This window comes from Mustela lutreola, chromosome 1 (assembly GCF_030435805.1).
Source record: "Mustela lutreola isolate mMusLut2 chromosome 1, mMusLut2.pri, whole genome shotgun sequence".
Lineage (NCBI taxonomy): Eukaryota > Metazoa > Chordata > Mammalia > Carnivora > Mustelidae > Mustela > Mustela lutreola.
The window spans coordinates 86128888-86152421 of record NC_081290.1 but is presented as its reverse complement, the minus strand read 5'-3'; the positions used below and the strand labels follow the sequence as shown (position 1 = coordinate 86152421).

General features: G+C 34.7%; 1 protein-coding gene across 5 annotated transcripts in view; it reads right to left on the bottom strand.

The window, feature by feature from the left end:
- Positions 1-1811: 1811 nt before the first annotated feature.
- Positions 1812-23534, bottom strand: part of ANKRD50 (ankyrin repeat domain containing 50) — a 33001-nt gene continuing 11278 nt past the window's right edge. For all 5 annotated transcript variants that reach the window (XM_059168937.1, XM_059168938.1, XM_059168934.1 and 2 more), the window contains 3 exons: positions 12712-12941; positions 6463-10013; positions 1812-4863 (listed from right to left, as the gene is read on the bottom strand). In XM_059168937.1, coding sequence (XP_059024920.1) covers positions 6466-10013; positions 12712-12941 — 3778 coding nt within the window. In that variant the 3' untranslated portion in view covers positions 1812-4863; positions 6463-6465. The remainder of the gene's footprint in view (positions 4864-6462; positions 10014-12711; positions 12942-23534) is intronic.

The window sequence follows — 23534 nt, the reverse complement described above, 5'->3', positions numbered from 1 at the left end:
CTCCCAAGAAGGGGTCCCTGCCAGGACTTCCTGGTACTCCTCTTCTGTGCATATGCCACACCCACAGAACATCGTCTACAATATCCGATTTCAGTTTCTTTAAAGTAGAATGGAAAACTATTCACAAAAGAGTTAGGAGGAATGATTTTAGTGAGAAAGTTGACGGCTTTAGGTTTGGATATACTGAACTTAGTGTTTTTAAAACAGGCATGTAGTTTTTTAGCAGGTATTTATTTGGAAATGCATAACATGCCTTTCCCTACAGGAATTAATCAAAATTATAGCATTTCTTTTTTTGCATGTACACAGCGTTGATGTTTGTTATGTCTTTACCTACCTACTAATGGGAATTATTAAATCACCTTAAATCTCATAAAATCACATGATTTCTTCTAACCTCTACCTTCACAATAATCATTAGTTTCAAACACAGGTTTATCCTTAGATACATGGTTGTGACCTACATTTTGGTCAGGGGGATGGTTAAGTAGGTACATTCAATTTGTAAAACAAACAAACAAAAAATATATATATATATATGGGACAGCACCTTAAGGTTTGTGTATTTTCCTGTATGTTTTAGTTTAGCATAACTTTACAAACAAAATGGGAGTAACACACCTTAAATATGTACAGTAATTCTTTGGGGACCTATTGTTACCTCACTTTTAGACATGTAGAACAGAAATAGGTAAAAACTCTAACTAAAAGCTTCTTCTAAATATTAGAAGTATATTCTTCTACCAATATGTTTCTTGTAATTTAAATTTTGTCAGTGTGGGTAATGATTGTGTATATTTAATAATAATCTAAATATGCAGTAAATTTCAAATGATTCCATTTTAATACTGGACAGTTTTAATAATTTTAAAATTTTACTCTATTAGCAAGACAAGCTGGCAGAAGTCCTATCTTGAAAGTAAGATTAGTGCACGTATTTGCTTAATAAATGAAAATTTCTCCCAAACCTAGAGTATGTATCACTACTATTAGTTGGAATCCTTCCAACTACTAGGGCAAGGGATTGAAAACCTTAGTCATTGCCAAGTTCTCACTGTGTATTTCTTTGGACCACCAACTAGTGAACTCCTTATGTTTTAGTCAACCAGTCTGTTTTGAAATTCTTCTAAGGATACCACCCCTTTGTGCTTAAACATTGTTAAAAGGTTCTGAGTCAGATTTTTTATTAATCCAACACATTTATAAATGATATATGGTAATTACTACAGAACTCTGTAATTATCATAAAATACTCCAACAGAATATCTTGCTGGCCTTTTTGAGAAACCCCTCCCTGGAGTAATACATTGTATATATTCACACACATGCACGTACATATATAAGGTGTGTTCTGGTGGGAGAAGCAGATGGTGAAGTGACTCAACTTTACCGAGTGAAAAATACACACAAATCAACGATCATACCTGCAATAAATCCCAAACTATCAAATGTGAGATGGTCATAATATTCTATCGACCAAGGAGCTTGCATGCACACAACTGCTTACTGCAATTTCCGAGTCATGAAGCTGGACATGGTGAGCTATGGTAGTTACATAGTTATCAATCAGGGAAGAGAGAAAAAGAACACTAAGTCCTTACAAAAGCTTTTAGAAGACATAAAGCTAGATCTTTTTGTTTTTCTATTTTCCTTTGTGGAGTTTTTATATCTCGTATTTTTTGGTAAAATGTTTACAAATTCATTTTCTCCATATTTATTTAAAATAAACAACTTAAAACCTACAGTTGTTTTCACTGTAAACATGTCATGCATGTTCTGTTGGTTCAAGGATAAAATTAAAACAAGATATCCTCTGTAGAGCAAATATATTTATTATGCACTTTCATATACATAGGGATTTTTGCTTAATATAATACAAGGAATAAAATAAAACTTTTACAATGTGAAATTCAATGTACACTTTAGGCTATTTACATACCCCAAACCAAGGAAAAAATAAAAAAGAAAGCATTTGTCTGCAACTACATTTGCTGAGAAGTGTAAATGGAGAACATTAAGCAAAACAAACATTTGCATAGCCAACAATATTGAGAAAATTATTTACTCCTGTTTTTAAAGTAGTGAATTATTTTTGGTAAGGATTCCAGTAGGGTGGGGGATAAGGAAGAGAGACAAAAGATACTGGCTGTACTTTGCAGTACACAGGAGTTCCAGATAATTTTCCTTCCAAAACCTTTCCTACATACAGATTTTAATTTTTCATTACTATATATTTTTTTAATCACTTCCCTTATCATCAACTCAGGACTTTTAGGGAATGGGCACAGATGAAATGTAAAACAAGTTACAAGCACATGGCATCATAGGTGTGTAGTGACATCAGGTGATTTACAAAATTTAAACATCTTGATTTTTAAAATAGCTATTTAGGCATTTTTAACTGAGGGGACTGTTTTTTACTCTTCTTCATGAAGCAAAAGCCATTTTCAGTCATACTTTTAAATCCCCCACAAAAACAAATAGGCAAAGTGGGGCATCTTCAGCACCCTTATCATCCTTATCATCCTAACTAAAAGCCAGTTCTATCCTATTCCAAAACACAATTAATAGAAAAACATCTAGAGGAATACTTACTTTTGAAAATCATATTTTCCCAACAGATTTTCTTCCTACCAACTGTTTCAAGTGTACATAATATGGGTATGAAAACATTCAGCTCTTTGAAAAACATAAATCCCTTATGTAATGAGTCATATTGTTGCCCATTGGCCACAAGGTGCATTTTTGTAAAAAAACAATAAAATTAAATAAATACAACTCCAATAATTCAAGGTTAATAGAAAAACTGGCAGCTTTCAGGGTTCTCTTTCTAAAGAAAAATACACCTAATAAGAAATTAGAGCTTCATCTTCTACAGTAATGTAAATGTACTATATTTGAGAAATGAGTAAGATTGGTTCTAATAATAGTATGTATTCATATTTATCAATAGAATCATTAACACTTTTAAGGCTACTTTGCAAGAGTCCTATTAAGTGTATTTAACAAATGTCCCATAGGGACAAAAATTCAATACTTGAAACATTCACATTCGAGTTATCAATATTGCCATGTCACCCTTAATAGCGAATGAACTTCTCTCCTATTCCTGATTATGACTTACCAATGACAAACAAAATGCGTTTTGCTGACTTTAAAAAAAATAAAGAACAAAACCCTTACATGAAGATTCAAGTGAAACACTTATCACAACCAATTACACGTTTCTATTTCTGTGAACAATGCATCACGTATGTGTCCTTCATATATGAAGATGGCATTACTGACCTCTTTTACTCAACATTCTTCTCTAGTAGTAGCAGTGTTTTTGTGCTGAATCTCCAAATTCTCTTTCCTCATTCCTTTCTTATCAACAGCACATGAGAAAAATAGAATTTCTGGGCTTTCTAAAATTCACGGGGCTTATTCAAAGATCGAACCTACAACCATGGCTCCTCAACAACTCTAACCTTTCCAGACGTACACACAACCCAGCTAAGCCAGCCTCACTGGTTTAGAGTCCATCCAGGCGGCCAAGGCTGTGTGTCCCCTGCTCATTTGAATCAGTCACCTTTGTTTTCCCTAGTCAGAGACTTCATCTTTAACCCTGCTATCCAGTTATCCTGTGAGCAACTGGCCAAAGAAGAAAACAGGAAAGAGTATGTGGACAGAAAAGTGCAAATCCATCACTATCGTTTACCAAGTATCAATAAAAAAATACACATGTGCTATGATTGACAGGTTAGTGGTGTCATCTTTGAAGGACCGCACATATTACATTCATCAAAACTATCATCCAACTACCACTAAAACTGACTCAGCTGATTTTGAGAGGGGGCTATTTTGGTCATGCAGTGATTTACAAGATAGAACTAACTGAGAGAGAAACCAGCATGAAAATCTACACTGGCAAATTGTATTCAACCAGACAGAAGAGATTAAGTGTAGTCAGTGAATTGTTAAGGGATCAAAAATCTACCCTCAGACAGCTGCATCTCCTTCTACTTACACACGCCCTGAGGCATGGCTTTGTCCCTGAGAATTTTCATGCCTCAGGAATGATAGTCTGTCTTCTTGGAGGTGGAATGACAAGTGAGTGGAAGGTGAAATTGCATCCCAGTGAATGAAACAGAACTTTGTTCTGATTATAGTCTGCTTTTTCCTCTCTTTCTCTTTTTCTTTTTTTCATCTTTAGCCAGAGATTAGGAGGATTCTACTGGGAAATCCAAATTTAAACTACTCAGAGCAGCTCCCTAAAACACTAGAATTATTTTTTAAAAAATCTGTCAACAAACCATTTTCACTTCAATGTGGCATTAAATAGAAACACATTTTTCAAGCAATGCTGAAGGTGTACTGAACATAAAATAGTTGCATGATTTATTTTATTGAGCAACATTTTTAAAGATACAAGAAACAAGCCATACACTACAACAATGCAAAATGTGACTGAAACAATATGCTTAAGTTTCATTCGCCACAAAAAAGAAAAAAAAATAAATACAAAGAACACTGCCTTTTCGTACATATTTGATCATGGCACATGCACATTTATCAAATCTTAACTTAAAAGTTTTTTTAGCTTTTACCAGGGAACTGCAGTATATATCTGCATTTAAAAATAAAAGTGCTTATTCTTGTGTAGTGAATACAAAGCACACAAAATGAAATTTTTTTAAGCACAGAGGGTTACATTGAGAAGGCAGCCTTACTATTTAGGCACATTACAGTAATTAAGGTAACTGTACTGCAGATATCACATTCTTCATTTTTTTTCAGCAAATCAACAGGCATTTTATGATTTCATCCAGTAGCTGAAGAACCACTCCAATCACAATGTCTTCTGTTTCACAGAATAGGAAACTAATGCAAAAGTTAAAGAAAAAATTAATTTCTACATAATACTTATTATATAACTACATATAGTTTTAAGACCCTATATAATTATATATATAGATAGATATATATATACACACACACACATACATACATTTACTATGTAAAGCATAAAGTGGACACATCTATTAGAGATTCATTATTCAATTTATAAATCACTTTTAAAGAATCCACAAAATGTTTACCCTAATTCATGTGTTTTACTGTTTAACATATATGTATACTTTGCTTTTACAAAAGATGTCATGAGAGTTAGAGGGCTGTACCATCAGAGTTGAATATTTTAAAAATAAATCACAGAATGAACTACTTTACACAAATTATTTTTAAATGATATCTGACCAGTCATCCATCAATTCATATCGAAGGGCTTTACTATTAGAAAGCATAGCAAGTTTACAATTTGTAATAATGCTTCACCTGAAATACCCCAAAATATAGCTCCAAAGACAAAAAAAGAAAAAGGAAAAAATTTCAGTTTACTAAAGAGTACAACTTTGTTAGAGGATGAAAAATGATTAAGCAAAGTGGGATAAATATACTTGTAATATAAATTAGCAAAGATTCCTAATGAAACCTTTGGATTTATCTCTAATGAGAGAACTGTGCTTCTGAAAAAGTATCTATTATATAAAATTAGGTATATATTTTCCCATTAACTTCCCCTATATAATTAGTGAAACATCCATTGCGGTGGAAAGAAGAAAGTTTTTAATAAATAGGATTTATTTTGAGGTTTAAACATAAAATTCTTATGTCTGAATATACTAAGTTCTAAATATCCTCTTGCTAACACATCCGACTTACCATCTTTCCTCACCTATTCTTCGTGTGTGTGCAAATTTTACTTAGAAGTTTTTTTTTGTTGTTTTCGTTTTTTTTTTTTAACTTGGAAGATTTTTAAGAGATCTGTCATAACAAAAATTACCTTTTGCTGATTAAATCTTTGACTTCCTCCAGGGTGAAAAAGAAAGAAATTAACACTGACTACCTATCTACTAAGCACTACATACGCTATTTTACTCAAACCCAAATGTGAGGTTTACCGAAATGTCCTCTCCCCTCCTTCCATTACCGTCAAAGAACTCTGAAGTGGGGAAATGACGGTATAGGAGGAAATTCTTAATCTGAGATCCATTAAGTAGTATTACTCATTCATTCATCTATTCATCCTCTCATTCATTCATCCATTCACATACTCAATACATTTTCACTGAGAAATGAATACACGTATTCCAAATACACAGAATACGTCAGAGAACAAAACAGATAAAAACCCCTACTTTCACAGAGTTTACATTTTAGTTGGGAAGTGACAAATAATAAACATAATAATAAATAAAATATATAAAGTATACTAAATAATAAGTTCTTTGGATAACAAAAAGCAGGAAAGGAAAAGAGTGCTGGTGGCAGGACAATCCGAATTCACAAGGATGCTAAGGGAAGGGCTTGTTGAGAGAGAGGATGGCATCTGAATAGATTAGGCGAGGGAATTGGCCATGTGACTATAGTAGAGGGAACCATACTTTTGATATTTTATTCTCTATGTTGATGAAATGTTACCTTTTATAACGGCGTTTCCTTTTTATAGTTGAAGCTAGGGTCAGAACCCTCAATCTGAAGCTTCAGGGCTTGTTTAAGGCTTAATTCCGTCTCGGAGGAAGGATACCCTTCTAACACTTCCTGATGCCCCCTGTCTTGTATTGTCCGCGGGACTGACACCCTACCAAGAAAAACCTGGTTGCTCTGAAGATGGTAATTCGGATTGGTCATTATCCCATTTCTCTTTTTCTGCTCCCCACTTTGTTGATGAATAAGAAATTGCTGTTGAGATCGACCAATTTCTTGCTGAGTCGAAGGTACCATAATTTTGCACTGCGATTCTGCGGGCATTTGCTTAGGTGGCACACTCGTCCCCGATTTGGCAGTAGGCCCTCTTTTATCGAACTGAGTCATCTCATATTCTAAAACCTTTGGCTGTGAAGAATTATTTTGTTTAGCTTTTTTCCCAGCTGCCCCAGATTTACTGGAATTTTCTGATTTCCCCCCTTTGTTTGTTTTAGTCGACTTCAAACTGGGCTTTACCTGACTCCACTCAAATTCACTACTTGGTGAATTATGGCTCTGTCCCAAGGACTGCGTTGTGGAAGACGGGGAAACAATTGACTGTCGACTTCTACTGCGTGGCAACGAATGTTGTTGAATTTGTTCTGTAAAGGACAGGTTATGAAAGCTATCAATTGGCACTGTTTGAGCCGTTGCCGTAGATGATGTAGTTCTCAAAGATGAATTTTTTGAGCTTTTCAGGGAATTGTTTGACAACGACGACTTCTGACGATCGACTGTAGAATCTGGAGATTCTGAAGGAGAACTGAATGCATGAGCTGGCCCATTAGGTAAACCACGCAACGAAGGCTGCATGTCCCCTCCACCAGTACTGCCAGAGCTATTTGATTTAATTGTTAATGACTGCATTTTTGAAGACACCGACTGCAGAGGTTTTTGCTCCATTGTATGCACAGGAGATGGGGAACAGCCGTTCAAACTAGATGCACCATATTTTTCTAATAATTTAATTATTTGAGAATGTCCATTTTTGGCAGCAACACGCATAGCAGTGCGTCCAAATTGATCCGCGTGGTTTGGATCAGCACCGTGCTCTAATAAAACCTGCACAACATCAATGTGCCCTTCCTGGGCTGCAATACAGAGAGCAGTTGCACCCTGATTACATGTATGGTCAACTATGGCACCATGCTCGATTAGAAGCTGAACCACTTTTACATGACCCTGCCACGCTGCAGACTGCAAAGCAGATCGTTTTTCGTTATCTGCGGCATTGACGTCAGCATGGTAGGTTATCAGAACCTGTACCATTTCCAAATGGCCTTGCCAGCAGGAAACGTGAAGTGCTGTCCTTCCTTCAGCATCACTTGCTTCTACATTTGCACCATTTTCTAGAAAATACTCAGCCATTGTAAGTTGGTTTTCTAAGGCCAAAATATAAAGCGTAGGCCTCCCATCAGCATCTTTGTAATTAACATCAGCTCCATGGCTAAAAAGCAATTCAACAATGTCTCTATGCCCTTCTAATGCAGCAACCCGCAGTGCATTTCTTCCATCATAACCTCTCTGATCAATGTTGGATTTATTTTCCAATAGTATTTGAACACAATCATAATGACCCTCTTGCGAAGCTAATATGAAAGGTATTCGTCCATCATTATCAATCTCGTTTGTTCTAGCACCTTGTTCAATAAGTGCTTCACATATTAACCTGTGACCTTCAAAAGCTGCCATATGCAAAGGTGTCCATCCAGCATCATCTCTGTGATTTTCATCTAACCCTCTGTCCAGTAGAGTACGTACTACCTCAACATTTCCTTGGGCTGAAGCTATGCTGAGGACTGTTCTACCTTCACTATCGATGCTATCCACAGCTGCACCCCAAAACAAAAGCGTGTTTACAACGGAGGCATGGCCCATAGAAGCTGCTGCTAAGAGGGGTGTACGACCATTGTTATCTGTGTGGTCTACATCTGCTCCCCCTTCTAGAAGCAAGTCAACCACATCAACGTGTCCTTCATAGGCAGCGACCAGCAGTGGAGTCATGCCATCTTTATCACAATGATCTACTTCAGCACCTCGATCAATTAAAAGACTAACAACTGATGCATGTCCTTTACTTGCAGGCACACAAAGAGCAGCTACAGAGAGCGCAGTCCTGCCATCAACATCCTCATGATTCACTTCTGCTCCGTGGTCCAGGAGGTGTTCCACAATTTCTCTATGGCCCATGTATGCTGCTGCTATCAGTGCAGTTCGACCTTCATTATCAGCTTTGTTGACTTCAGCACCATGTTGTAGCAAATTCAGTACAATATCCTCATGTCCTCCCCAAGCTGCTGCTCTCAAAGCTGTTCGGCTATCAGCATCTGCACAATCCACTTTTACACCTGCATAAAGTAGTGCAGAAACTACCTCGGTATGGCCACCCCAAGCAGCAGATCTTAATGCTGTCCAACCATCTTGATCAGTATGATTAATATTTGCACCACACCCAATCAAACAATTAACCACCTTGGTATGTCCTTGTCTAGCAGCTAGGGTAAGTGGTGTATGTCCATGGGCATCTTCAATCTCTAAATCTGCTCCCCTGGAGACAAGTAAATTCACTACATCAAGATTGCCACTGTATGCAGCATTAGCCAATAATGTTCTCCCATTTGAGTCACACTGATTTACTGAAGCTCCATTATCTAATAATGTCCGAATGGAATCCTCTCTTTCCAAGGCTTGTCGGACTATGCACGACGTGCGATCATCTTCACTGTTAACGTGAGCACCAGCTTTAACCAACAGCTGTAGCACTTCTTGTTCCTTGGGTATTAAAGTAGACAGGGAATCTCTGACAGGTGTACCATTCCATATCATCCAGAGAGCTAACTCAGCTGTCTCTAATTGTAAGTTTGAATTAATTAAATGCAATGCAAATTCTTGTGCTTCCAATGGTGTTAAATTCTTGGCTTGACAGGTATAACTCATAGCCAACATTCTGTGTCCTTCTGCTGCATTACATAAATACTTCTGAGTGCAGTGTTTCACATCCAGAAGCCACTCTGCAAAACTATAATGGAACAGTATTTTAGTATTTCCTAGTCCATCAACAAGAAGTTTGGAGAGGACATCTAACTTACGTTGAAAGTCTTCCAAGGTTAATGACATATTTTTAGTCCATACTGCATGATATAATTCTGTTATGGTCAAAGGCCGGCAGGCTGCAAGAATCACATTCAAAATGGGCTGAACTTTTGCAAACTGTTTCCTTACAAAAAGTCTCTGACACAGCCAGAGATAGAGACCATTTAGAGTTCCTGGGATGTCACGAATCTCTCTTAACATAATAAAATTTTCTACAACTCCATCTAGAACTCGCTCTAGATAAAGAAAGCATCCGCTGCTTTTAATGTGCAGTTGATTTAACATCTCTGCAGTTTCTTTTGTGAGGTGTTGTCGCAAAGCTTCTTCTTGATCTAAACGATGAAGGATGTACTGCTGAACATCCTTAACAATGTATGCCTTCCGAAGGTCATCTAAGCTTATTTTTCGAAAACCTGAAGAGACAAAAGTAGATGTCATCAATTGAAAATGATTATAGAAGCTGCCATATATTTGAAGAGGATGTCCTCAATATAAAATAAACTAATAAGCAAAGAAATCAATAATAAATCAATACTAATAAATTAATACCTATGAGTGTGTGTATACACACACACACAGACACACACATATATATATATTTTTTTAAGCTTTATTTATTTGAGAGAGAGAGCATGTGTGGGTGGGGGAAGGGCACAGGGAAAAGAATCTTCAAGCAGACTCCTCATTGAACACAGAACCCGCCAGGGAGCTTTGATCCCATGACCCATAAGATCATGACCTGAGCTGAAACTAAGAGATGGCTGCTTAACCAAATGAGCCACCCAGGTGTCAAAATATCTATGAGTATATAAATCAGTTCTCTCTTCCTTCCATAAAAACCACTAATGGAAGATAAAGTATTTCATTATCTGATCTACAAAAGGAACTATTTCTTATTGTATTAGTAGCTCAGGGCTCCTCTCAACTTTAATAACAAGAGATACTAAACTCAACATTAGAAAGTCTTACATACATATCCATGAAAACACCTTAGTATGATTTTCTGAACTCCCAAATGACTAAGGAAAAAAAGTTGCCAGAGATAATAATAACACTTGCTTATTTTTAAAGCTGATCTTTTTCACAGTAAAAATTTATATATTTCCATCCATATACCTAAATGTACACTAGCCTTAATGATGGGACTGAATATTTATATCCAATTAAGAGTATTACCTGTCACTGCCTCTGAATTACTATTATAAGTACACTTTCATAAAAATACATACAAAATGCTTATAGTTTAATAAAGCTCTTCCAAATCTTCCAAACACTAAATAAGTGTTTAGTAATAGGTACTTAGATTGAATAAATTATTATGTTCATCATTAATGACAGTTAACTGTTCATTAAAACAGAACTGAGAATACCTGTTAATAATTTCATTATCTTAAGTTAACTTTACTAAAAATACTTTTTTAAAAATTGCAACTTCTAATCATTATATATACATTTCTCTTATTATGAATAAGCACAATTTAATACACTGCTATACAAAGCACTTTAACACATTTTTATAAGGCCGAAAAATTCTCATCATTTTTAGGGACTAAAAACAGGATTTACTGAAATGTTGGACCATAATCTGTTGAACCACTTTTGTATTCTTACTGAAATATTTCCCAGGGTATGAAACTTTTTAGGGCTACTGACAGTAGAATAACAGAGTGACAGGATGTGTGCCAGGATTTATAACCTGTTGCTCTTTGAAATTATTTATTATCCTGAAGAATATTTGAGGGTAGGGGCTAGGAAAATTAAACCTAAAAGTAAAACAGTAAGAAAAATCAAATAAATTCTGGCATGTTGATACACTAGTAAATTATGTAGTCATTACCATAGTTTTTTGTTTTTGTTTTTAAGATTTTATTTATTATTTGAGAGAGAGAGCATGAGAGGAGAGAGGTCAGCGGGAGAAACAGACTCCCTGCTGAGCAGGGAGGCCGATGTGGGACCTGATCTCAGGACTCCAGGATCATGACCTGAGCCAAAGGCAGTCACTTAAACCAACTTAGCCACCCAGGCGCCCCTAAAATAGTTATTAAAAAAATATAGTGACACTAAAAGGCTTATAAATATTAAACTTTATTAAAAAGCAGGAAATCAAATTGATATAAGTATGATCTCAACTAGGTAGGATAACATACACAGAATTTAACACATAATGTTAAAGAGTGGTTATTTAACACTTTATCCCTGAAAGATGTTAATATTTGAGTATCCTGTCATTTAAAGCATTTTCTATATGGAGCATGTATTATTTTATAACTAGATATAAATAATTATGTATGAAGATCTCCAAAAATACTTGAGGATTAATTTGTGCACAAAACAGTTTCAAATGGGCTATTTCCTTCAGTCCCATAACATGTATCAATTGCCATTAGTCCACAATAATATCCTCATAGGCAGTCAAGATTTTGCTTAAGGGCCAAAGTAATTTTCATTAAACTGACTCTAATCTGAACTCATTAATAAAAATGCTACTGGTTAGTGTACTGAATACATTAGGAAAGAGAAAAATCTCTTCCCAACAATGTTAAATCCTCAGATATGAGTGGGTGAAACTTATTTAGATCCAGTAAAAATATTAATGTTCTTTCCCTAAGGTGATACACCTACCAATTTTAATTCTGAATGCACTCGTTTAAATTCAAAACCCATATATCACAACTTAAAACAACAGTAAAAAGTAGAAAGAAATATGGAGGACATTGGCAAGGGAAGCTGATAAAAGTCTAGGAAAAAAATGAGTAAATGAAAAAATATGCTATGCTCATGTATGGAAAGAAAGCATATTTTGTATTTCAAAAACTTCTCTTACAAGTTTTAACTAAATTTAATATTTTTTGTTTATATCATTAATAGTTATAATTTTTAAAAGTATGGTATTAAAGTATGGTATTCCAGAGGAATAAAAGTAAAAGTATATAATTCAGAATAATAATATTGGTGACAATAAGGGCTGGGAAGTAAGTGTACAAAAAATAAAAAATATTAAACCAGTGTGGCACTTGCATAAAAATGCCAACAGACAGTTTAGAAGATAAGACAGTTTAGAAATATATCAATAACACATCGATATACATACATGGCAGTAATTACACTTACCGGTAAACATTTTAGTAACGGCCTTACTCTGTTTTCGGGCAGAACACAGAAGCAATAGCCATGGTGGAAAGAACTCATGGTGACCAGCCAAAAGCTCTGCAACAGTTCCAGATAAGCTGGTAGATGTTTGTTCACCTTCAGTGATATTACATCCTTCATCAACAGAATCAACAAGTAGATAGAGGCTTTGCTGGGGAGGCTTCATTCCCAAAAGAGGGAGGAGAACACATCTGTAAAACACACCCACATGAACATTTTGAATGTTACTGGCTATGACATTTAGTTTCTCATTCAGACATTAGTAATACAGGTTAGAAATATGTGTTAAGAATAAATAAAGTTTTAGATACAAATACTGTACAAGTTTCAGTTTCTTACTTTAAGAATACTAGTCCTAAATAGTTCACATTTTTAGTAACAACATTTTCCACAATAAAGTGTGTGAGGGAGGGAGTATATGTGTGTATGCATGTGTGTATTAGCCATCCAGCATAATTAAGGAGAACAGTAGGAACTTTAGGAAAGAAACCACATTTCAATATTCCCATCCTGATTTTTACAATCACCAATAAAAAGCTTGAATTGCTTATAACCAAGTTAAAATGCGTTGCAAAAAAACCAACCAAACAAAAAAAACAACCAACTTTGGGGCCCACTTTAATAACAAGAAAATATCAAGAGTCCCCTTACAATTTAGAAATGCTTCATTACAAAATTTCATTTCATCTTACAAAATGACTGTAGCTATACTAGCTAGTCATGCACAAATTTTGTTTTAATGATGGTACGAAGATAAATTCTTATAATCTAGGTCCCATTTGGTGTATGTCCACCTTTCAGTGTTAAAGAACAAATTATTACATTTAATTCCACAGAACAATGCATTTCCTACTCATAATTTATACTGCAGTTGAATAGTTGAATATAATTTTTATAACTGAAACAATACTCATTCATTTTCAACAAATATTTACTTAAGCATGTCATGTGCTGAAAATGGCACTGAAAGGGACATAATCCATTTAGTTATGAATACCAAAAATTTACAGATAATCCTTTCTCCAACTCTCTTCTTCAACTTCCAATCCCATAGCAACCAAGATCTAATTTGTCACTATGTCCTACCAGTATTTCTTTATAAAAATCTCTCAAACCCATCTCAGTCTGTAACATCACCACCTTACTCCACACTACCAACATCTCTCTCACCCGGACCACCATAATCACCAGTATGTTCTGTATGTTACATGTCCCCAACCACCCAACCACTTCCCCATAGTTCCTACTGCAGCCAGAGCAACTTTAAAATACTACTCCAGCCACACTAGCCTTCTTTCAGTGACTTTTATTAGATACAATTACACAAGGACCTTTTCATTTTTTTTTTTAAAGATTTTGTGTGTGTGTGAGAGTGAGCGACCGAGCGCACACAAGCAGTGGGAGAAGCACGCTCCCTGATGAGCAAGGACCTCAAGGTGGATTCCATCCCAGGATGCTAGGATCATGAGTTGTGCCAACGCTAACCGAATGAGCCACTTAGGTGTCCACACAAGGACGTTTTCTTTTGCAGTTTTATCTGCCTGAAATATGCTTCTTTTCTAATGTAATTAACTCCTCCTTAATCTTCAGTTGTAAGCCTGAGAGTCACTTTGCCAAGACTGAATCCTTATGCTTTCAGAGCATTAAATATTTCTTTCGTAACACTATCAAATTTGCAATGTTAGACTTACTAATTTAATATCAATAATCCTTATTTCTTCCTTTACACTCAAAGCATCAAGAAAACAGGGGCCATGTCAGTTTTGCTCATGAGTGTATCCCAGGACTTAGTATAGTGCTGTGACAGATCCTAAATAAAGACTTGACATTGTTGTAGTCTAGAATGGAAAAGAAAGAACTTCAATGCATTGTGCTCAGTGCTCTGATAAAAAGCAGTAGCATTACTAATGTGACTGATAAATGACCAACTCAAGGGAAGTAGAAAGGAAAGGCAGAGGATGTCAAAGAAATATTCAAATATTAGTTGTTTTAAAAAAAAAATTCTAATTCTCCAGGAATTATAATAGATTTTACAATAAATTATAATTAGGAGGAAGAAGGGCAATACTGCCGGAAGGAATATGTTAAAGTTGGGAAAATTTATTGTACCTTATGTATATTTTTCCTCTATATAATAGAGAAGGTTATAACAAAGAAGGTTGATGAATAACAGGTACTACAGTATATGTATGTCATAGTATATAACATACTATAGTATTGTACCATAATCACTGCCACTTGAGAAATAATACACAGTGCTATGGGAGTACATAGTGGGCCAGCTTACCTTATTTTTGATAGGGATTGGGTGGGGGAGAGCTCAGGGAAACCAAAAAAAAGGACCTTAGTCAGGAGAAAGAACCAGGATGAGGACAACACACAGGACAAAAAAAAAAAAAATCTAGTTGTGGCAACCTCACCCTTCAAAGTTTTGAAGAAGAGAAAGACCACTGAACAGAGTATGGAAGAAAAGTTAGGAAAATGCATAAAAACTGGGTTTTATAAATTTATTATGAAATTTGGACTATGACCTAAGGATACTAAGGAGCCACTGAAGTATTTTAAGCAGGAAATTGATATGTTTATATTTGTATTTATAAAGATAACTGGCTATATTTGAAGAAAAGCCTGAAGAAGGGTAAGTCTATAAGGGAAGAGTGAGATGGGAGGCCACTGCTTGTTAAAAAACAAACAAACAAAAAAAGCAGGGGGGCACCACTGCTAATTTTAATTCAGTGTTTTACATACTTTAGGTACTTTATATAGCCATTAACTCAGATGATTCTCACATAAACTCTTTAAGATGTGTACTATTATAATACACATTTCCAGATGAGGAAATCAAGGTACATGAGATAAGTCATTTGTCCAAAGTTAAAAGAAGGGATTCAAGTCTAAACATGGACTCCAGAACCCCCAAGGATGGATCATTAATTCTGGTTTGTCTGGGACTGTCCAAGTTTTAAGCAATGATTTGAGAAACTAGCTGTACCTCTTCCCCACCCCCAACTTCTGGGCAAACCAGTAGTTGGTCACCCAGGTTTATACTCTTAACTGCTAGAGTATATAATATATTTATATATATATATATATATATATATATATATATATAATTTATAGTATAAATATAATATATATAATATAATTATATTATAACAAATGCTATGAGGATTTGAGGGAAATCTGGTGGGTGAAACTGATAGGGTCTGATGATTATTTCATTGCTTTTGCTTACTCGTTGTTTGCCCTTCTTTTCCTAATTTCTTACAATAGAAACTGAAATAACTGTTCCATACTTTTCTTCTAAAATAATCCTTCAATACTACGAAGTCCCTTAAGTATTTTCCATATCATCTGGTTCAAAATAATTTCCCTTTGATTCCTTCCTTGAATTATAGGTTATTTAAAAGTAAGTTGTATAGCTTTCAATATGTTGGGATTTCCCAGATTTTTTATGTTATTGTGTTATTATCATTATTTAATTCAACTGTCATCAGATAACATACTTTGTATAACCCACATATCCTTAAATTTATTAAGATTTGTTTTGTGGCCCAGATTATATCTATCTTACTAAATGTTGTATGGACACTTGAAAAGAATATGTACTCTGTTACTGCTGGGTAGACTGTTCTACAAATGTCAATTAGGTCAATTTGGTGATAGTATTGTTTAATTGTTCTTACTGATCTGCTGTTTATTTGCACTATCAGTTACTGAAAGGGGAGTGTTAAAATATCAGAAGGTATGTGTAGATCTGTCCATGTCTTATTGCAACTGTATTAGTTTTTGACATTTTGAAGTTGTGTTATTAGTAAGAAACAATTATGATTGTTATATTCTTCAGAAATTCGCTCCTTTATCATTATGAAATGATCCTCTCTGACCCCTGCTGGTATTCTTTTCTTCAAATTTTACATCACCTGATATTAAGGTAAGCTTTATCTTCTGATTAGAGTTAGCACAGTATATATTTCCTCACTCTTTTTCATTTAAGCTACATGTCTCTTTGTATACAAAGTATACTACAGGTAACATATAATTAGATCTCACATTTTTTCACTAAGCAAACTGCCATTTAATTACGATATTTATCATTTACATTTAATATGACTATTGATATGGTTCAGTCTAAGTCTACCATGTTCTTGTACATACCATTCTGTAATGTATAAGCACATCTGTAACATATATTACTAGGATTACAGGTAGATTAAGGGGCATACCTATGTATACTTGACAGAACACTCTCCTTAAAAATTACAAAAATAAATATTCCCAACAGCTATGTAAGAGTTCCTGTTTATTTTTTACAGATACATAAAAAAAATGGCATCATTGTAGCTTTAATTTACATTTTGCTTATCATGAGGCTAATCACATTTACAAATGCCTAGGAGTTATATAAAGGCATGTCTTTATATCTGCCCATTTTACAAAAGACTGTCAATTTTTTCCTTTTGAGGACTCCTTAGTATTAAGAAAATACATTTGTTGCTAAATTTTTTCACTATTTTTCCTTTTGACTTTTTAATGTATCTTTTTTTTGAAATGCAGTTTCTTTTTTTGTTTTTATACAGATAATAATATATCAGAGTCTTTTTTTCTTTTATGATTCCTGAGTTTTATGTCACATTTCTTTCTGGGAGGGCCTTCCCAACTTAAAGCTTAAAAAAACATTTCCTCATGCTTTCTTAAAAAGCTTTAAACATTTTGTTTTTCTTTTTAATCAAATTAATTCTGACATAAAGATGTAACCTAGGATTCCAATTTTGTTTTCCACATGGCCCCAAAGATATCCCAGAACTATTTATGAAATTATTTCTCCTATTGATCTGAAATATCTCTTTTCACAGAATAAACCTTCATATATATATATATATATATATGTATATATATATATATACACATAAATATATATATATATATGTTTCATTTCATTCTGTTGTCTTACCATCTTTTCTCCAATAACTTTTTTTTTTAAAGATTTTATTTATTTATTTTTCAAAGAGAGAGCAAGGGAGTGCACAAGCAGGGGGAATGGCAGGCAGAGGCAGAGGGAGAAGCAGGCTTTGCTCCAAGAAAGAAGCCTGATGGAGGACTCAGTCCCAACCTGAGGCCAAGGCAGACGCTTAAAAGTGACTGAGTGACCCAGGCATCCCTCTCCAGGCACTTTTATTTCTGCTTCATGCAATTGTTTAACTTAGGCAATTGCTTATCAATTATATTTTCATTTAAGGCTATATGCTTGGCCATAGATTTCTTTTGTTCCATGGCAACACTTTTCTGGTGAGTGTTTCTTGCGCTCTGCTTCTCAGATTCCTTCCTCTTTTGTTCTTGAGATATATTTTTATGTATTTGTGACAGCTCTTCTTCAGTAAGGTAGTTCTCTCTGGACCAGCAACTGCAGGTTAGTATCCAGTGCCCAGGCTTGTAAGAATTCTCCTTATGACTCAGAGTAACAGACATGAAAAATTTCTTTGAGCTTCTACTTCTCCCTAGCCAATTAAGATCAGAAGCTGTGGGGATACACATAAAGCAGGGTTTCTCACCACAACCCTTTCCTGAACTACCCCCAAATGTCTGACTCATTCTTCCCAGCCCTCTTTGTTCTTCATTTCTGCCTAACTCGGTCCAGGGGAACTTCTAGCATAAGTCTATAACATGTCTCCATGTTTCCAAATAAGAGTCTTTATATACTCTTGATGATAATCAGGGTATGCATTGATTATAAAGCATAAATCCTCTGCCAGTTTTGTCTGCATCTCAATTTAATACCAGCATCCACATTATACTGAGATTTGGGCTTATAGTTCTCTCACAGTTTTAATTTTTTCCTTTTGTACTACTTTCCATGACTTAGTCATATTATAACTGGAAGCCAATCTATGGCTTTAAAAATGTTGAGCTATTTTTTTCACCCTAAACTCAAAAGTAAAAATCCCCCAAACTATCTGCTATCTGTCTCCTGTGTGGATGCCCCACAGGCACCTCAAGTTTAATATGTTTAAAGAAGTGATCTGAAGGAGGCACCTGCACCCCAATATTTATAGCAGCAAATGTCCACAATAGCCAAAACATGGAAAGAGGCCAGATGTCCATTAACAGATGAATGGATAAAGAAGGTATGGTATATACATAAAGAACACACACACACACACACACTGGAATACTATTCAGCCATCAAAAAAAAAAATGAACTCTTGCCATTTGCAATGATATGGATTAACTAGAGGGTATTATGCTAAGCGAAATAAGTCAATCAGAGAAAGACAATTAACATATGATCTCACCCAAGTAAGTTCTTCCCCATCTGCCTTTCCCATGTATGTCACTTCATATATCTCAGCATCCCCTAGTTTCTTTTCTTTTCTTTTTTTTTTTTTTAAGATTTTATTTATTTATTGGAGAGAAAAAGAGAGAATGTGTAAATGAGAGTGGACAAACACAGGGAGGAGACTCCCTGCTCAACTCAATCTCAGGTCCCTGGAATCGTGCCTGAGCTGAAGGCAGAAACTTAAACCAAGTTAAGCCAAAGTCCTTATGCGAAAATCTTGAGTGTCATTCCTGAGTCCTCCCTTTTGCTGTAGACACAATGCTCTCCTTTCAGTTCTAACACCAAACATGTATTTTTGGTTTTTTGTTTGTTTGTTTGTTTTTGTTTTTTTAGGCCAATGCACTTGGTACTCCCTCTGCCTAGAAAGTTCCCCCATATAGAATTTCTTATTCTTTATGTTTCAACACAAATTTGCTTCTGAAAGACATGTTCCCTGATCACCATGTCTTACAAAGACTTTATCATCACTTATTGTTATTATTCTAAATTAATTTCTTACATTATTTGTGTAATGTTGTTGTAAGGCTGAAATGAAACTCTTCCACGTCTATCGCCCCTCCCCTAAGACTTGGCTCTCTCCTTCTACCACACTAGCTACTCTTCACATCTTCTCAACCTTTCAACATGGAACTATGTCAATATTCAGATCTTGGATTTTCTCTTTCTTCTTCTCTATTTATGTGCACTTTTTACATTAGTTTATTAATGTCCTTAAGTACCATCTATATTCCACTGAAAATTACATATACAGCTAGCACCTCTTTTCTGAATCTAGACTTGTGAATCTACTTACTCAACTTCTCTGCTTAGGTATCTAATGTTAAACATAACAAAACCTAAGCTTCAGACCTCTAACCCTCATCTTGTGCTTCCCTTAGTTTTCTCTGCTTCATTAAAGAGCAATCCCATCGTCCCAGTTTCTCAGGCCAAAAGTTTTAGAATCGTCCATTGTTTAGGAACTTCTCTTTGTTTTCCTCATACTCTACATCCAATGTGCCTTCAGATCAATTTTAAAAATAATCAAAACAGGACAATTCTCACTACTTCCAACACTACCCAAGTCCAAGCACCACTGCCTCTAACCTTCATTTCTACACTAGCCAGCTACTGATTTCCTTGTTTTCACCTTCACCAAACCAGTTCTCAACAAAGTAGCTACCATGATCCCTTAAAATCTTAAGCCAGACAATGTTACTACTCTGTTTAAAAGACCTGATGTCTTCCAAACTACTGAAAGTAAGAGTAAATGTCCTTAAAACAGCCTTTAAGTCCATACATTGTATGGATCCTGTTCTCTACTGGTCTCCTACACATACCCCCTTGCTTACTCTGTTCTAGCCACACAGGCTCCCTTATTTTTCTTGGATTATATTAAACCAGGTTCCACTTCAGGACTTTGCACTTGATATTGCCTCAGTCTGTAAAGTTCCTGTCAGAAGCTTCCTTCACAATGCCCTAATCTCCCCTATGTAAAATAGCAATCTTTCTCCCACAATCTCCAGCACATCACTACTATTCTCTTTACTCTAGTCTGATTTTCCACACAACTTTTACTGTCAATTGATATGCTATATAGTATCTTAATATTTTATTTTCTACCAACCACCCACCCCAACCCAAAAAATGAAAGCTCAATAAACATGGATGACATTTTCACTTTTACTAATATATCCCAGTATTAAGAATGGCATCTGGTGCATTCCTAGTATCCAATATATAATTGTTAAGTGAATGAATGAATTAATAGAACCAAGTAAAAGTGAGAACTCAAAAAATACATACATACATGTCTATATCTCACACTGATACTATTATGGCACCCAACATATGCCAGTAAAACAATCAAGAATTTTTAAATATTATGACCTAAAAAAGGTAAGATATAAAGGAAATAATAAAAAAATACTCATTTTTTTTTACATTTCAAAACAAAATTTTACAAACAAAATGGCAAGCCACAGGATCAAAGATATTAAAAATAAAAAGCTACCACTTCACGTTCACTTTCCGAAACATAAAGAACTATGAGAATACAGTGTCAGTGACCTAAAAGAGTAATGGAAATTCAAATATACAACACTATAAGAGGATAAACTGATGCAATTTTAAAGCATAGTTTGGTGCTACCTCACAGAATTGAAGATGAATATACATACCTTACGATCCCAAAGTTCACTTCTAACTAGGCAATTTGGAGTCACCCTTCACTACTTCATTTCTAGTATATATCCCCAAGAGACAATGTTCTGAGAACCACAGTTCTGTGAAAATTTAAAAGCTCAGTATATCTTTTGGGGGCAGGGATTGGGGATGGGAGTGAGAACACACCCATGCATGTGAGTCCAGTGGGGAGAAAGGAAAAGGGAGAGAAAGAATCTTAAGCAGACTCCACACTCAAGCACGGAGCCCAATGCTGGGCTTGATCCTATGACCCAGAGAGATTATGACCCCAGCAGAAATCAAGAGTCAGACATTTAACCAAGTGAGCCACCCAGGTGCCCCATAAAAAGTGGAATACACCTTAAAGGAATATCAACATCACAACAACAAATGAATTACAGCATAAAGACTGGAATTATATATTGTATAGTAGTTAAATGAATCATGAAGAACCACAAATAATAACATAGATAACATAAAAACAAAAGTTACACAAAAAATATTGCAGCATACTGCCAACAACACAATGCCATTTTATAGAAGAGTGGTTTTGAAAGTGTGGTCTGAGGATTCCTAAGGGATTCCTATACCTTAAAACCTTTCAGGGTAAGAATAAAACTAAGATGTGATTTGCCTTTTCACTCTAGATCACTCTGAAGGATACAGTGGAGTTTTACAGAGGCTGCATTCAAAAGCAGATATGATAATCCAACTGTCTTTTATTAAGCCTAACATTGGAAAGAGTTGCAAAAAATATAAAATAATGCTCTTAAGTATGTGGTTTTGGGTTTGGTTTTCTTTTTGTTTCTTTTTTTTTTGGGTCCTTGACAATATATATTCTTTCACTGAAATGTCACTTATGTTAATATGTGATGAATTTATTATTAAATATTTATTAGTACATATTTTTAAAATTCATCAGTTTAAATTTCAAATACAACAAATACTGATAAGTAACCCACATAAACAAAGGTTCTTTGAGGTCCTTAATAATTTTTAAGAGTCCAAAATAAAAAAAATTTTGAGAACTGTTGATATGGAATCAAAAATATAAAATATAAAATATTTTAAATATTAAATAAATAATATTTATAAATATTAAGTTATAATAATTAAATTAAATTAAATTATAAATATTAAATATTAAAATAAAATATAAAACTTGAGCATACAACTAGTAGGTGAATATACATATCTCCCTATATAGTCAAACTGCATATAAATTAATCAAACTACATAGATATAGAAAGTAAATCCATAAGAGGGATCATCTTATGGGGTGTGAGATCAAAATTAGTAAGGGATACCTGAGAAGGCTTCAGATGTGGATTATTTTTTTCTTTAAAACAAAACAGAAAACTCAGATTTCAAGCAAATACAGTAAAATAGGTAGGTAGAGGCATATTTGTTCTTTTTTGTATAATTGAAAAATTTCAGGGGTAGGAACAATCTATCATTTTCTCCACAAATTCTTTTTCTGCAGCCATTTCTTGTACTTGGTGCCACTAATTTTTATGTTTCAATTCCTGTGAAGCCTATGGTTTGCAAGCTGCTTCTCTCTCTAAATTAGCACTTAATAAACATAGTAATTAAACCTTAAGCTACAAAAAGTTTTTTTTTCTCCTAGTGAATATGAATTTTAAATGATAATCTCAGAAAGATTTATAAAAATTAAACTATGAAACTATGAGCAAAGTTATAATGTTTTCAATTAAAATAGTTATTCCTCAATTCAAGAAATAGTAACTGAGTCTCTATTACATTCTATGCCCTGGAGATAGAAAGGGAACAAGACAGGCAAGCTGTCTCCTCATTCCAGTAGGTAGGCATAAAGTCAAAGTAAACAAATGCACAAAATAATTTCAGATCATGATAGATATTGAAAATTAAGAAATAAAACCAAGTGGAATGGTCTGATTTAAGAAACTGACTGGGTGGGGAGATTTCTTAAAAACTCGGTGGAAAGGAAAGGCTCTTTGAGGAGATAAAGTTGGTTGATATCTAAGTGATATCAGATCAAGTAGTCATAGAAAAATCTGCTCGCTGGAACCTGATCTATTTCAAAGCATATTAAGGTAATGATATGGAAAAAGAGCAATGAATAAGGATGAAAGTGGTACAAGTTGAGGTCAAAGGCTAGGCAAAGAAGGGACCATGTAAAGATTAGACTTTATTCTAAAGGTAGTGAGAAGCCATTGGCAGATTTTAAGCAGATAAGTAATATGATCTGAGACTCTAACTGCTTAGTGAAGATCAGCGAGACGAATAGAGATAGCAACAGGAAGAC